Raw genomic sequence first — 16,607 nt, forward strand, 5'->3', positions numbered from 1 at the left:
CAATGCTCGGGCACGCCTAACCCCATAAACGATAAACTTATACTAATACTGAAAATCAACTAGCAAAAACTTTGAAATTAATTTTTTCAAGTCCAATTTGTTATTTCCATTTACCGCGCAATGATAAGATGCTAAATTCACGCACTTAAATACATAAATTATGATTATTATGATATAACGTACGATCGAGATTCCGTCATCGTTGAAAAACGGTTTATGATATGATCCGAGTCTAAAATCGTTTGTAACTATACTATATTATGATGTTTACAATTTGTTTATTTGTTTGTTTTAGCTGACGTCTATGATAACTTCAAAAAATGCGTGAAGCCAGACGAACTAAATGTCACGACTAGAATTCTCGGAGGTGGCTGGTTGGAACACGGCGAAAAATCCATCCTCGTCGAAGGCGCATCTGTTGTGAGTCGAAATTTACATAAATTATTTAAAGATTACATATAGGTAGTATACTTATCGTAGTATGTTGTATTTAAGGATTATTTAAAAACATATTTCTTGTGCTGGTAGTACCAGACAGTACACATTAGTTATTACATCTCTGACCTTTGCAATGTAGTCTTAAAAAATTGGCAATAGTCTGTGTTAAATAATATTTTCTTAGAACACGTCTGAAACACATTCAAACTAGCAACCGAGTTTTATATTATAAAGTTGACGTTAAAATTTATTTAATGTTTCATTGAATTTACATGACCCCATAATAAATCCGATTCTCTGTTTCACTTATAAACAAAACGTCGATTCCAACGGTAAATTATATATATTGAGAAATAATTTCGAGTATCGATAAAACGAATTATCAATAAATTACCTAACTAATATATTTGCGATATTCTAACAGCGAAAAAGCGTTCTTTTTTCTTATTATCTTTTTTTGTATTATACACTACATTCAGTGATTACTGATAACCAAGCATGCTTACTCCCATTTTTTCACAAATTATGACTTTATTCAAATTTTGATTTTTGGATTTTTTAAATAAGTGAAATACCATGTACTAAAATTCTTGAGAATTTTTTAACTACTTACGGAGTGTTCAGTGACTACAAAACTGTCTCTCAAATTAAAACCCCTCTTTTTTACTTTAAATTATTCATTATTTAATTGGATAATTTTTTGAAAATTTACCTATCTAAATCGAAATTCAAACGAGTTGTTTCTTAATTATTAAAATGTGTGTATTAAGAGTAATATAGAATATCTTTTAGAATATTTTTACAAAAATATAATAAATATATATATAATATGTTGGATCTAGAATGTATAATACTTGTACAACTATTACAAGTTAATAATTAACTATGCATTTTGTTAGATCAATATTATACACTAATTTTCCAATTAATAAGCTTTCATATCTTCCAACCCATTATAACCCTTTTATACTCAAATACTATCCACCCATTAGAATTTTGATTCATATACTTCAACATTATCAAAAAATAAACTCTAAATAATCGGGGATTGCCATTTAAAAAATACATAATCTTGGATCTCCAAAGGAGAGTCCCTTGAGTAGTACAAAAAATCCCGATAATTTGAAAACCTATTGGTTTTTATGTATATTTATATATTTCCAGTATCTGATTTTGAATAACTAAATCATTGTCGAAAAATATGGGTGATCATGCTTGGTGAACCAACATGTATATGATAATTTAATTAATAGTTAAAAGTATAAAAGTTAAATAACATGGTTCAAAAATAAATTTCAATATTTTCAAACCCATTACTGAAACATACTAAGTAATTTATTAATACTAACTGTAATTATTTCTTTGAGTATAGTAAAAACATGCGCAACTGTAGCTACCTAATTTTACATTGAATAAAATTAATAATATATTGGTTAAGTAATAGAAAAATTATGAGCATAGGAGCCTTAAGTACAATTATTCATAGTATAGTACTTTTGACTTCGATCACTTAGCGAAAAACGCATAAAAATGGTATTCGCAGAGTGGCTGGTTAACTACGTCCCACTGGGTCAAAGTTGAGATATTAGTTACAATATTTTTTTATAAATATTTTACCTCATTACTTTTGGTCACGAGCATAAATAAAAAATCGATTTTGTGCCAATTTTTATTAAATTTAGCTATTCTTGGACTTATTATAATCGGCTCCGTAAATCAATTATTATTGTACCTATGCAAGTGTTCTAGAAGTTTGACGAAAAAAATATAGAAATCTAAAAATAGAAAAAGCTTTATTATTCAGGTTTCAATCCTTTTACAGTTATCGATATTTTAAAACTATCTTAACCTCATTACCATGCTTATAGTATTATTATTTAAATAACCAGTTTTAAAGTTTCAAGCGCATAGGTCACTAAAACAAAAAAAATGTCTACTTTCTAATTGATAACACAAATTTAACATACTTATCAATTTTTAAATATCTATAATAATTAACAAACTTTTTTTAAAGACTTTTGTGAAAACTAATAAATCTTTATCAAACTAATCTAACCTGAATTATGAACTTATTAAATTTGGTTGAATTTTATTTCATCTAAATTTAAAACTTAAATGAAAATAAAAATGTTTTGTATAATGCGTGTATAATATAAAATCATAAATTATTGATGTTTAAATATTTTAACTTTTAAGAAACTCAGTCGTTCTCTTGTAAAATTACTTAATAAAAAAAATCGTTTTTATGTATAATATAGAAATGGGCTTTCGGTAAAAATATTTATTTATTCTACATAAAAATGTAATCATAAATTTAAATTTAAAATTGATATTCTTTTAAATCGCTTTTAAGATTCCTGTTTTTAATACTTGTAGTACATATTTTAGTCGATGAAAATGTAATATTATATTATTTAGATCCATCATGATTAAAATTTAATTCATGTTAGACTGTTAATTAGTATAAATTAAAATAATGCTACCATAATAAATAATTCCCAATAAAATAACTCACAATTTGTGATCAATTATGCATATGGTTCTAATATTTCTTTTTCTTTTTCCAAAATCCGTTGAATAAGTTTTTGTTTTTTTTAGTGAATTCTTCATAATTTATGATTCCTACGTGAGTTCTTTAAATATTTTAAAATAATCCATCACCATTTTAATATGTATTCTATTCGAGTTCGTTTTTTTTTTTTTACATTATAAGTATTGAGTTGAGTATTGCATTAAATAATCTGTTTTTGTTTTTTACAATACTTTTTCTTTGCAAAACTAATGAGAAAATCTTAAAATGCCCGTTTTTAATTACCTTTACCTGTTAATATATTGAAAAAATATCTTATCAATAAATAAAGTAAAATCGTGAAGCCATGGTCTCCCTCAGCTGGAAAAAAAATGATAACAGACAAGACTAACGAGACGAATGAAAATAAACCGATACTGCAATCTTTGTTGCTATTAGCTCTGAAAGTTCTAAAATAAAAACAAAACTGGTCGTTTAGGACCGATCCTGATGTCGTGTACGCGTATATAAATATAATTATTAATAAATGATTCAAGGTCGGTATTACTTGCCGTCATTGTATTCTCACCGGGGCACCATCAATCAATCACTGCATTGTCTACACAATCGTTACGCAACATTATAATAATATATTTGAAAAATATTATACGGTCAACGGCGATAGTCTTAATACGTACATTTATGAAAGGCACACGCGAACAAATAATTATAATGATTGAAACCGAAAATGTGATTTCGTTTCCATATCGATTATTTTTATAATATTATATTACTACTGTAATACTCTCCTATTCAATTAATATTATAATATATGACAGTAAAAATTTCAATTGTTTTTAAGGGTAATGGGTTAGGCTTAACCAATAAATGGATTAACATTTTATTTATGACGAAAAAAAGCATTCAACTGTCGAATTACTAAATGTGTTTAGTTGAAAATCTTATCACCCATCATATATGATATTGTATAAGTACATAATTTATGTCAGTAAATTTGGAAAAGTGTAAAAATATCAACGTGTAAACTAGTATACGCATTATACAACATATATATGCAGAATTATTATTTATCTTCCGATTTCGAGACGAACGCGAGTTCTCGCGCTTTGCAATGTGGTTTATCGTTGTGGAACGCTGTGCCGTCACTCCACCCGTTTTAGGTCTCAAAAGTCAAAATATCTACTTAAAGGTCATAAACATTAGTCAAACGTATTTCATTATGTAACGCAGTCTGGTGTTATCGACCGCCCGTGTGAATGCAACACTGTATCGAAAAGGTCGCCTCAGAATCATCACACGTCACCGCAACGAAGTGCCATAATTGATATGTTAAAAGATAAAACTATGATAGATAACTGATTCATCAAACCGCGGTCTAGCCATCAATTAAATCATGAAACTAAACTTACCGAATAGGTTTATACAAATAATGTAATTGTTAATTGCATATTGACTAACACTCGACAATATTATATCAATATAATCATTACAATCGTTATTTACACGGATGAGGTGTTCGATGTTATAATAATTTTATAGTCCGTTGCGTGTTCAAAAGAATGATTTAGCTAATCGAATAGCTAATCCGATTATTGTCTTCTATTAGTTATTACTAACACATTTTTCTAGTTATTAAATTATTTGAGTTTTTTAAATCGTTTTTGATTTATTTGAACTTATTTTTCAGTACAATACGTAATCCCATTATTTATAAATTAAAGCCTTCGGAAAGAAAGAATTGGATGATTTTGATTAAGGTTTACCAAATGTTTAAAACAACAAGAGTTTAAGTATACGATGATGAATGATCATTGATCACCTAATCACCATCAACCAATCTAATAAATTTCCAACACGTTTAATTGGAAACATTTATATCAAATATTAATGTACCTTCTATTGTTTGCTTTATTTATTCATTTACCATCGTCAATGAATACTTATAAATTATAATGCATTGAATAATAGTTCTAAACAATATTATACCAGCATAACCTGCATAGCATAAAAGGTCAACAATAACCCTCCAGTCATATTATCCAGTCCGCTGCTATTTGTAACAACTATTTCTAATATTTTGTTGACATTTTTAGCATTAGTTAAAATTAAGTATTAATTATTTTTTAGTTATAATATATTTAAAAAGAAAAGCTATTACATTTTGTTTTGAATTTATTATTTAAACGTGGACTAATATTATAAACGATTCTACATTTTTTCTTTCAATGTATTTGTGAAAAACACAATGCTCTGTTTGGTCTATAATGATATGAGAAAATTACTATCAAATAAAATTCTGATCACTCTGGATATATTATAGGATATTATGGATGGTTCTGAAATCGTGTGTCCGTAAAATAGACATATAATATAAAAGCAATATCTCTGCGCATGGCCGCGGTCTGCAGTTGGGTTGAATATCAATCAATTAGTGCTTATGCCTTCTCTTGGGGGGGTACGAATCCTTCTGGTTTCTACAATATTATAATCGTCCGTCCGGTTTAGATTGACATATATAAATTTCACGTCTAGAGTTTCCGCGGTTACTACGTAGTAGGTATAGGACGTAGGTATCAAATTGATACGCCCGAGAGACTATCGACCCCCCGAAGGGCCCGGATTCGAGGAGGTAAATATAATATAAGCTCAACTTTGCCGAGCCGAACTATATAACGCGCTCAATGTTTGACATAGAAATTCTATAGAGTATTCAAAAAGTAAACGGCAGAAAACTGGCGCCACATTGTATACCATCGGACGCCATCATAAAAATAATATACCGTATACGCTGTGTATATTATAATATATTATTATGTTAGATGGCGGTAACGTTTCGGAATTAAACTGCGACCGTTTTGTCGTCGGACGTAATTTTTCCAAGCAGCTATTGGCCAGTACAATACAATATATAGTGTACAAATATATATAGCCTCGCGTTATTTTATACAGGGTGATTCATCAAACATCATCCCGCCCTTTATTCTTAAATATCGCAGTTACTCAAAATCTGATTTTTGAAATTCTGAAATAGGCATGCTCGAAGACCATATTTTAAAATTCCTGATATGTTTTGATCTATTTACTCTCAACACTCCTGTCGTGTGGAGATATAGAAACTTCAGTTTCTCCTCCCCCCTTCTTTTTCTAATGTAAATTATTTAGTGGATAATTTTTCTGAACATTTTTGGTTACATAATTAACATTTTTTTAAGCAGGTTGGTATTTAACTTTGAGTTATATGGATAATAAGTCTATGATAATGGGTTTGTATAATACATACGGAGGCTATGGTGTTTTTAAATTTAAGTGAATATTATTGATCTATCAGCATTAATAATTTGTAAGATTTTACTATAAGTGTACGTGTATTTTACTTCTTTGTCAAATCATTTTTAAGGATTATAATCCTCAGAACAAATATTTTTATTACTGAGAAACTGCACTCGTTCGAATTTAAAAAAAAAAAACAAAAGCTTGTATCTACACGGGACACTCTTAGAGTAAGTAGAACAAAAAATCTGAGAAAAATGAGGGTGGGCATGACTGGTGAATCGCACTGTGTTTAGACAATAGACATGACATGTAATGTTTCGGTTATAAACGATAAAATAATAAAACTCGTTGTTATTTATTATTATATTGGTCTTAGCATAGGATGAAAAGTGTGCGGTAAACGAGTGTGTATAATTTTGTAGCTTCGTGGTATTAACGTTGGAATTTACGCAAGAAATATAATAATATGAGAATTCGATTTAAATAGTATCACATAATATTTACTTCCGTACAGTAAAGTGGACAACGTCTCGATTCGACTAGTTCGTATCATTAATGTAATGTTACACCCAATGCACAGTATTATTATTGTGAATTTTTCGATTTGTTTATATTTTCAAACGGATTGACGTCTGCATCTCTTCTATAATATTATAAGGCTACGGAATTCTAGAAATTATTAAAAGCTTTTAAGTTTTAATTACTTTTCATTCTTTAAGAAGAAAACGGCCTTTGCGAATCTCTATTTTTGTTGTATTGAAACAACATCAAACGCTACTATACGGTGGTACTAAATATTTGATGTCCAGAATCTTATATAATTTATTTCTAATAAACTTCCGATAAAGTACAAATATATAGACATACTAAAACATTAAATCGATAATGTGGACGTTTAATAATATTTGATCGGTGTGACGAATAGGCTTGATCGAATTCTAAGGCGTAACTGTACATGACAGTATAAAATGTTTCTTGTTATAATAATATTATATATTTATATAGTAGTGTCGTAGTCCATGGAGTCATGGCCGTATCAAATTCTGTACGTTTCTACTTCACCCGTAGTTAAAAATGTGAGTTTTCCCGAACATTTCAAATTTGTTTTGGATTAATTGTTTTACGTAGAGGAGTGTCGCTCGTCAGTGGGCGGCTTCTCCGCTAAAATCAACAAGCTATAAAATAAAGCTCCAACTGCCTATCATTAACGCTGATTTCACTGAATTGTATTGAATGTACAACACAAACAACGGTGATCAAAAATATGCTAACGCCATCATCATAATAATAAGCGTACTATAGTTACCATTGTTTTGAGAACATTAATTTAATTAACTTCAATCAACTTCTTTTTTTTATACTATCCTTACGACTTACGAGCATATTTGAATTATAATGGCAAACTATGGTTATTCGATCTTTTAAAATGCATTGATTTCTTTTTCTCTCCATAATAATTAAAATAAATACTAGTGCATATATCACTCGCTAAAACGATCCAAACCAGACGAGCGCTCCACATCTCGTGACTGCAACAGTGTCGTGTAGCTTATTTTGTATTATCTGTATAAAAATAAACAGAGTGTATTATTATGAAGCGAGTTTGTTTAATCGCATTTTGGATGAATTCATATTAAAGCTCTTTTAACAAACAAAAAGCTCTGTTTCTATAAGTTTATTAAAAATTCCACCCCCGCGAATATGCGTACATTTCCACCGCATAATATTATATATCTGACATTTGTGTATTTTTTTCCGCCATTGTGGACAACTTTTATTTTGTTTTATTTTTTTATTTTTTTTAACAAAATGAAAATGTGATTGTTACGTTATTGTATTTTATCTGTATTACATTTTTGACACGCCGTATGCGTATTTACAGTGTATTATATTGTGTCTGTATGTGAAGTTTTCACGTGAAAGGATTTCAAATTATTACTATCCTAGAAAAACTTCGTAAAAACAAAATCGTTTCGGAGAAAAACATCATACCTACAAACGTACTGCTCGCATATTATATCGATTGCATTGTATAATGCAATGGTGCGCATACCTATCATTCCAATAAAAATATAATTTACAGATATGGCGTAGCACGCCACAAGAATTGAAACGATCATAATAATAATAATAATAACAATAATAATATGTAATCGTGTTTATCGAGCTCACATTGTTTATGCGATTTTTAGTTTTATTCCGTTCTCGTCTAACCGATTCCGCCTTAGAGCACACCTACCATACACCCACACCCGCGCACCCATCCACCTGCTTGCATGCCTGGAACAGCGGCACTTGGGTTATGATGTATCGGATGGCTGTTAATTGTGTCACTATATAGTATACGTCATCTCAGTATCGTCAGACACGTAAAATCTGGTCGGATTTCATCGCGTCAAACGAGACGAGAATATTGTTTACGATTATTGTCATTCTCGCGCCATGTCCCTCGTCGGGTATGTGTCGTAAATGTGATATAAAAAATATACAATAAATTTGTGTGTTTTAACGCAAACGCGGTCACCGCAACCCAGGTCGATTTTTGTCGTTTTTCATGGTTTCAAATAAAAAATATGGGTTGTAGAGTAAGAAAAAACATAAAAAATTACAGATATAAAAAAAATAGCGAACAATTGACTTGTCCAATGAATAATGTTGAGAAAAAAAAAATCGCTGTCCTGTGTGTATCGGTGTACAACTGTACATAGTATATTATATATTTTACAACAAACGAAACGAGCGTAATATCCTGTATATGCTCGTAATAGTACACGTGCGTTCTGTATATGATAAACGGACATTACACAATCTCGGTCACTATATAATATATTGTACTGCACATTTTTACGGACATCTCTTTGGCGTGATCGTAAACATACCATGGAATGCAATAAGCTGAAATACTTGGTAAGTGGAACACTCTAAAGACGGTGTAATAATTCGCATTGGTCGATGAATATACACGCTCAACGTTATGATTTATGTTTTCTTTAAAAAAATATATGTATATATGTATATAATATAAATATAGTTTACTAAATGTAATCCTCCAAAACGTATTACATATTTTCAACAATCTATTAATGTAAAAAATGTTGTCTTGTCTGTACACGTAACGCGTAATTTATATAGACTAAAACAAAATCGTAGTTTTTCCGCAAAAATCGTTTCCGTTCGACATAAAATTCAATTAAATTAGTTACTCGTGTATGAATTTATTCAGTATTATTGAAAACTGTTATTTTTTACGTATATATCTGCGTTATTATGTAAACTGCAGAAGAATTTCAATAAAACTATTCGATAAATTTTATATATTAGAAACATAAGTGGAATCTGTTCAACGTTTAGAAAAATTTGCTATAAATATGTTTTGCTGGTAGAAAAAATAATGTAACCCCTTTTTGTGATTTAGTTTCTCGTCAAGAGTCAACTATTCTTGTGTATTCTACAAAATAATTACTCGTTAAAATATGTAGCCTTCAAAGAATTTCATAATAAATAAGTGTAATTTATATAACAGTATAAAAACTCTTTATAGTACAAACAAATTAGGTATACATATTTCAACGGGGTAAAAAAAAGTTGTTTTTACTAAAATACCGAGCAAGAATGCCGCATTATAAAATATTCTCGAGTTTTTTATTTTTATAATTCAAATAACTATTAATTACGTAATTCTTTATAAAATGTTGTTGATCAAGGTAGATGACAATATTAACGTTTAGTAGTACCGTAGCGAAAATAAAGCACAAGTTCAAAGAAACCCCATCAGTTAAATTTAAATTGAAGACGAGAATAAAGCCTTATGCGAAATAAAAACTAAAAACACAATAAAAAGCCTGATATTTCAGTTATATAACTGAACTATGCCTATTACCTGACCTACTATTCGCTTAAAAAAATGTACAGATGGTCGAAACATCTTATTAATAGTTTATTAATTAATACCATTTTTCGTATTGAATTCAGGAGAACAAATTATCAACGCTCTTATCTTCTAATGTAATTTTGGGTAGTTATAGTGTAGACTAGTTCCTAAACTACAACCACATTTTTTTCCAAGGCCTCCAAACTTAAGCAATTACCCCGTTAAATTCATACCAGACTATCAGTCGCTTTCTCAAAAAGTGGCGGGTGATTGCAGCGCTCCCAGTGGTTAGAATTCGTGTAAAGGGTTATTTAAACAATTATTTGTAATATTTCGCGTACTTTTGGGCTTTTGAACGGATGAGATTTGTGTAGTTATATTTACTAATCATATTTGTGAAGAGTTTCAAAAAAACAATACCGCATGTATAGGTACTTATATTATCGTTTTCCAATATTTTATGAATAAGTCCGCTCCGTAATATAGCTTATGAAATAATGAGAATCACTATTTACGGTTAAATCAACCACTGCAAGCGCTGCAGTCATCCGCCACTTTTCGTGAAAATGACTATACTTACTATAATATTAGTTTATTGTTCATTATAATATTAAATTAAAATACAAAAACAAGTACAACAAATAAATTATACATAATGTACATAATTTTGTTTTCCAGATCGCATAATAATATTATGTTTAATAGATACACTTTTTTTAAATAAAACTATTCAAAAATGATGAAACTCATACGAAGGTTGAACAAAATATATATTTTCCGTTTTCAATATAGGTAGTATCTGCTATTTATTAATCGTCTAACGTGTTATATATTAATACACTATAATATATAGTTACCTATTATATTGTGCTGTAGGATAGGTAATTTGCTTACAATGAAATTTAAACAGTTTATTCAGATACTATTATAACATTTTACACGGGCTTTTTAGTTATTTATTTATTATTTTTACAATACTCCACACGATGATGTAAATCAGCGAAGTCGGAAATTAGTTTCTGTGAAATGATTAACATTAATAAATTGTTGATTAAATTAATTTAATAAAATCATGAGAATTAAAGTTTTCATTAAATTTCTGTGTTGAGTCCAATACATTTTGAGTCGTATTTTATCACATGCAATGTGCTGATGTGCATGTATTGTGTACATAGTGGTATTGAAGTTAACAAAATGAAAGTGCTCTGAAATATGCAAAACTAATTGAGTGAACATAACTTGGTTATTTTGATTATTCCATCAGTGCTATATAAATGAGTTAATCAAATTTGGAAATTTACAAACTTATCAAATTGAAATTTGTACCTAACTACTTTTCTTGCACAAAAGCACACAGATAAAATTTAATAACATTAGTAACATAGTACATAAATTCATATGAATTTATGAAAACTTCCACATATTAAAATAAAGTACGATATTTAATATTCATGCACTTTTCGAATATACTAAAATAAATATTCTGTGTGTACTTATTCCTTAACAAACATTAAATTTGTTTTTTTATTGTCTGCGTTTAACAGTTTCATCAATTTATAACCGGTTTTAAATTATAATACATAAATAATCAAAACTGCTGATGTAGGAATATTTTCTATGAAAAAATCCATATAATAACGGGAAGGATTTAAAAAGTGCATGTAAAAGAATAAAATCACGGGATAATTTTGTAATCAAATCGGTATGCTTATAAACATGAAACATACATATATAATATATATTATGTGGTTTTGATAACAAACATGCATTTAAATAATATGTTATTCTTATCTGTCATAAAAAAGTATGTATTTTATTTTAAAATGTTAATTTTTTTAATTCAGGAATTCCGAATTTTAAAGGGTTAAACAATTTAATGAAAAAAGTAGGTATACATTTATATTATATATTTATGGTATTTTAAAAGTATATTTTATCGAACACAACAATATAATGTCATTCATGAATCATAATCCTCACGTTCTATTAATAAAAACATTTTTGTTATTATTATTATTATTATTTATACTTCAAGAAAATAATTACCTTACTGAACCTATTCGTGTGGGAGCCTATGAGTTCACAATCTTAAATACACATCAGAATACATGCTTGTATATATATGCAATGTGCATATAATTATATGATATGACAAAAAGTTTAATTTTCGATATGCTTCTTTAAAAACTAATTAATGTATACGCGTTCGAGACGTACGAATGTATAAAACGTTTATATATGTTTTAAACAAAGATGTAATGAAAATTGTCATTTCCAGTTACTCATTTAATTAGAAATATGCAAATGAGATATAAAACACACGGTGTAAACTAATTAATTTTAAAGTATTAAATTTGAAAATCGTGAAAAATATATACCATGGGCTTGGACTGATTTAATTATTAATATTATTAGTGTTTATACTATGTAAAATGGGAAACGAAAATATTCATACATCAATACCCCTTGAACATTACTCCGACAATATTTTCATACATACGTATAATATAATATATATAAATGTTAAATATAATCATTTTGGTTTTTTAATCAATAGATATAATCTTGTCTGAACACCTAACCACCTAACCAACTCGTTCAATATAATATTGTACGATCGTAATAGTACATCAGCATGATTTATTAACTCTTCGCATTTTTTACAGAAAATTTAATAAAGGTAACCAGGAAAAAAACATACCTGTTTATGGTGCTTTGACAAAGCGCATATAATTAGTTTTTCGGTATTCAAAGGGGTTGTGGTCCTGGTTAAACCGTTTCAGTAATCATTTCGGTGCCTATATGCAAATACGTTGAAAAGCAATACATTCCGAACCTATTGTTGTTGGGGACGAAAGCCAAATGTTACAATCGTACTTCATATAATATATAATATACTCTCTGTGCGTATAAAATAGTATTGAAACGTATGCGAAGTTAATAACCATCGAAACCGTAAAATCGGTTAATGAAAAAGAGACTTTTTGGTAAAAAAAAAGTGACTAAAGTGCCAGCAGCAGTGTATACATATTGAGTGCATCTGCAATCCTTGTAGACCCTTTAATTTGATAAAATAGACCTATTTTAATTTTTACAACACGTCGTTCAACTGAACACGATTGGTGAGATTTACCCGACGTATGAACACGGATAGCCTAATAAACTTATAAGTTTACCCGATAGGAAATGTTCAAAACAAATCTTCTATTTGAAAAGGTTTTTTTCTTCCCCTTCATATATAGTTGGATTTTTCCAGATTTTATTGAAGTCTGCGGAAGAGCATATTATACCCGATGACATTATATTTTTTGAACGTTATTACCGTAGACAACCTATAGAACTTTTTGATGATTACCAAAATTATTGATAACGTTACATTACACGCGTAACAGATGTAAGCAAATGATTGTAAATAACGGTAAATGTTTGCAAAGTCTGTTGGACGATAATATTTAACGCACACGGTAATACGACGACGACATGCGTTTTTGAAACTAGGTCGATAATGTTTTTATAATAATACCGGCGTACAGCGTGATATTAGTACGACGACCGCTGCAAAAAAAGACACAGCGGGAATGCAAAGAGTTTCCTATAAAAAGTTTTCCAACAGTATTATATTATATACTATATGGTGCCGTTCATATAGTTTACTCGTTCGTCGAATGTAATGCGTTTTGGAAAACTCTCTATATCGTCTTGATACGAATCTTATAGCTTTCAAATAAATCGAGAATGAGTATTAACGCGATCATTTAATAAAAACTATGCAATCATTTGAGTTGAACGTCTGCCGACGAGTTCTCTCTACTCATCGATGTCTTCCCGATATCCAGGTATAAAACAATATATTTTTTTTTATTAAAAAAATAATAATAACATTTACACCGTAAAATACAAACACAATAAACTTATTGTGCTATTTTATAAAAGTGATTTTTTTTTACTGAAGATACAATATATTATCTATAATTCTTACTGATGCTGGAGGTATTTGATGGAAGGCTAAATAGTTAATTATTCAAGCAAACTGAGTACTTGGAATTATTTATTCATCTGTAATAATTGGATAATTCCTTTTAAGTATAATGTTTTCAAGACATTTTGAGAAGGAAGCGAGTCGGTTAATTTGTCGGTATTACGATGGAAGTTTATAGGCTTGGCTAGTTTGTGAATATTGACAGCGTTTTTCCAAGAGAAAGGTATGTAATGTAAGATAAACGGGAAGGATATAAGTTATAGATGTGTGCGCCTGTAATGTATACCCGAGTGTATACCTTTTCGGTATTTATATTATTAAGTCATGTCCTGCGATGCCTTGTTATTAGAAAGTTTTTAATAGTATATGACATTTTTTTAACCGTGTGCTTGTGTTTAGTAGGTAGTCTAAGGTTAATTTTAGGATAAGATAGATTCAACAAACGTGTCATGTGTCAAGCATGTCGGAAAAGAGTGTGGAGGGACCTGTTAATCGAGAAATCGGTGCCGGATACAATTTTTCTTATTAATAGGTTAGAAAAAGCTAGGGCTTTTTACAAATAATAAAAGTAAGAATTTTGTTTTTCTTTGTATCTTTCCTTAAAGAATTTTTGGGTTGTTAAGAGAATTTTAGTATATTGACATTTTGATGTATGCTTGCGCAATTAATGTCCGAAGGGCGAACAAGGATGAAAGATTAGTTGTGTTTCTTTTTTTACTTAGCAAGTGTAATCTCTGTGTTCTAAAACAAGATCGTCTTTTTCCGATTATCAGCTGAAAAATTTGTCGAGGAAGGTGATAACTAGAGTTTTGCGGGACTGTTGTTGAAAGTGCCGTGTCTATTGATAGTTGTTGAATAATGTAGGTAAATGTGAGACAAAAACGTCGTAATTGTGAATCAATACAATATGTAGACGACTCGATCTTAAACCAAGTTCCAATATATATGTTTTCTATTGATATCGTATATACAATGAAAAGCATAATGTTTACGTCGTGAATTATGTACTATATGTAAGTGCGTTTTAAGTTCAGATTCAATCGGAACAGTGCACGGTGGTACATCAATACACTCTTCACACATTTTCCTAACTTTAAAAATTAATAAATAAATAACAATTATATCGATATCTATTTTTAATAAATTCGAACCTTTTACGAAACCTTTCTGCTTCAATGTAAATACTCGTTAAAAAAAACCTTTCTATTGGAAAAAATATAGATAAAATTTATAAAATCTAGTTTGATACTCACTTCAAAGTTCAGACAGTATAAAAAAATGACCAAAAAAATCGCGTTGGACGTTAAATGAATTTTCCTTGTGCACTTTATTATACTCAATAATTAATATTATCGTCTACAATTCGTGTGATGTAATTTCATGTAGTTTGTAGGTTATGTCCACCTGTTTTGCGGCGTAGACCTCTGAATATGATGAGGTTTAAAAATAAAACTCGCACGTTTTAATATCTACCAAATCCCTCGAAAACAATGAAAGCTTTAACAAACAAGTGTACATTATTATAAACCCTCCGAGCGTGCCTACCGACAGATAAACCTACCGGAGCGCTTAAAGATTTTTATGCTCTGAACATTATTATAAAATGTATGCGATCCTGATCTATACGAAAAAAATTGTTTAAATAATATTCATCGGAATTTATTTTCATGCTTACAGGATACATTTTAATAATATTATGTAAACGTATTTATAATGAGATTTTAAATCGCCTTCGAAAGAAAAATGTAAATTATGAATGATACATTTTCCGATTTCTAACACTTCTTTTTTATGCCACTAATACAATTCACAGCGAATATTACACTCCATTTTTTTGGATTCACAAATCAACGTCAATTTCAATCTACTCTCTGCATGCTACAATTGTTAACTTCAACAACTTGAGATTATTACAGATTGTTTATAATATCAAAGTGAAAATAATATGTTGATTTTCGATCATTATTTATTTTCATTAACTTGAAATGTTGAACACACAATTTATTCATCGAATAATATTTTTAGAATTAATAATAATACCGACTCTATAGAAATAAATATTAAAACACTCGCATAAAAAACTGACCTGAGCGAAAAAAAATGCGGAACGCTCTATTTCTTCAATCATGTTTTCTTACATTAAGTATAGGTATATATTAAATATCCTGTATCATGGACGGCGTATCGTATAGGCAAAACAGCTACATCAGTATGTTGAAGAATATATTTTAAAATATTCTATGCGATCCGCGTGAGTTTTAATGCTCTTAGTTGATTAATTTTTTTTCTTTTTGACATATCCGTGACTTTGTTGGGAGTTTTTCACTATTTACTCAAGTTTAATAAAAATGGCCATGAGAATGAGTGAAGTCAGATCTGCCCAACATTTCAATGCTTCACAGATGTTTTTCGCTTGTTGCAGCTGTTAGACCCCTTTTTTTTAATTATTTATTTATTTTCTTATTTGATCGTTAGTTAAAGACCACTAATAATAATTACAAGAAAATAAAATTACG

The 16,607-nt window shown here is 29.2% G+C and overlaps 1 protein-coding gene across 1 annotated transcript in view; it reads left to right on the top strand.

Annotated features, from left to right (window-relative positions):
* Positions 1–285: 285 nt before the first annotated feature.
* LOC111039107 overlaps positions 286–16,607 on the top strand; it is a gene marked incomplete at its 5' end in the record, with an annotated part of 36,509 nt that continues 20,187 nt past the window's right edge. The window contains one exon of the mRNA XM_022322430.1: positions 286–420. Coding sequence (XP_022178122.1) covers positions 286–420 — 135 coding nt within the window. The remainder of the gene's footprint in view (positions 421–16,607) is intronic.

Source organism: Myzus persicae, unplaced genomic scaffold, assembly GCF_001856785.1.
Source record: "Myzus persicae strain clone G006 unplaced genomic scaffold, MPER_G0061.0, whole genome shotgun sequence".
Lineage (NCBI taxonomy): Eukaryota > Metazoa > Arthropoda > Insecta > Hemiptera > Aphididae > Myzus > Myzus persicae.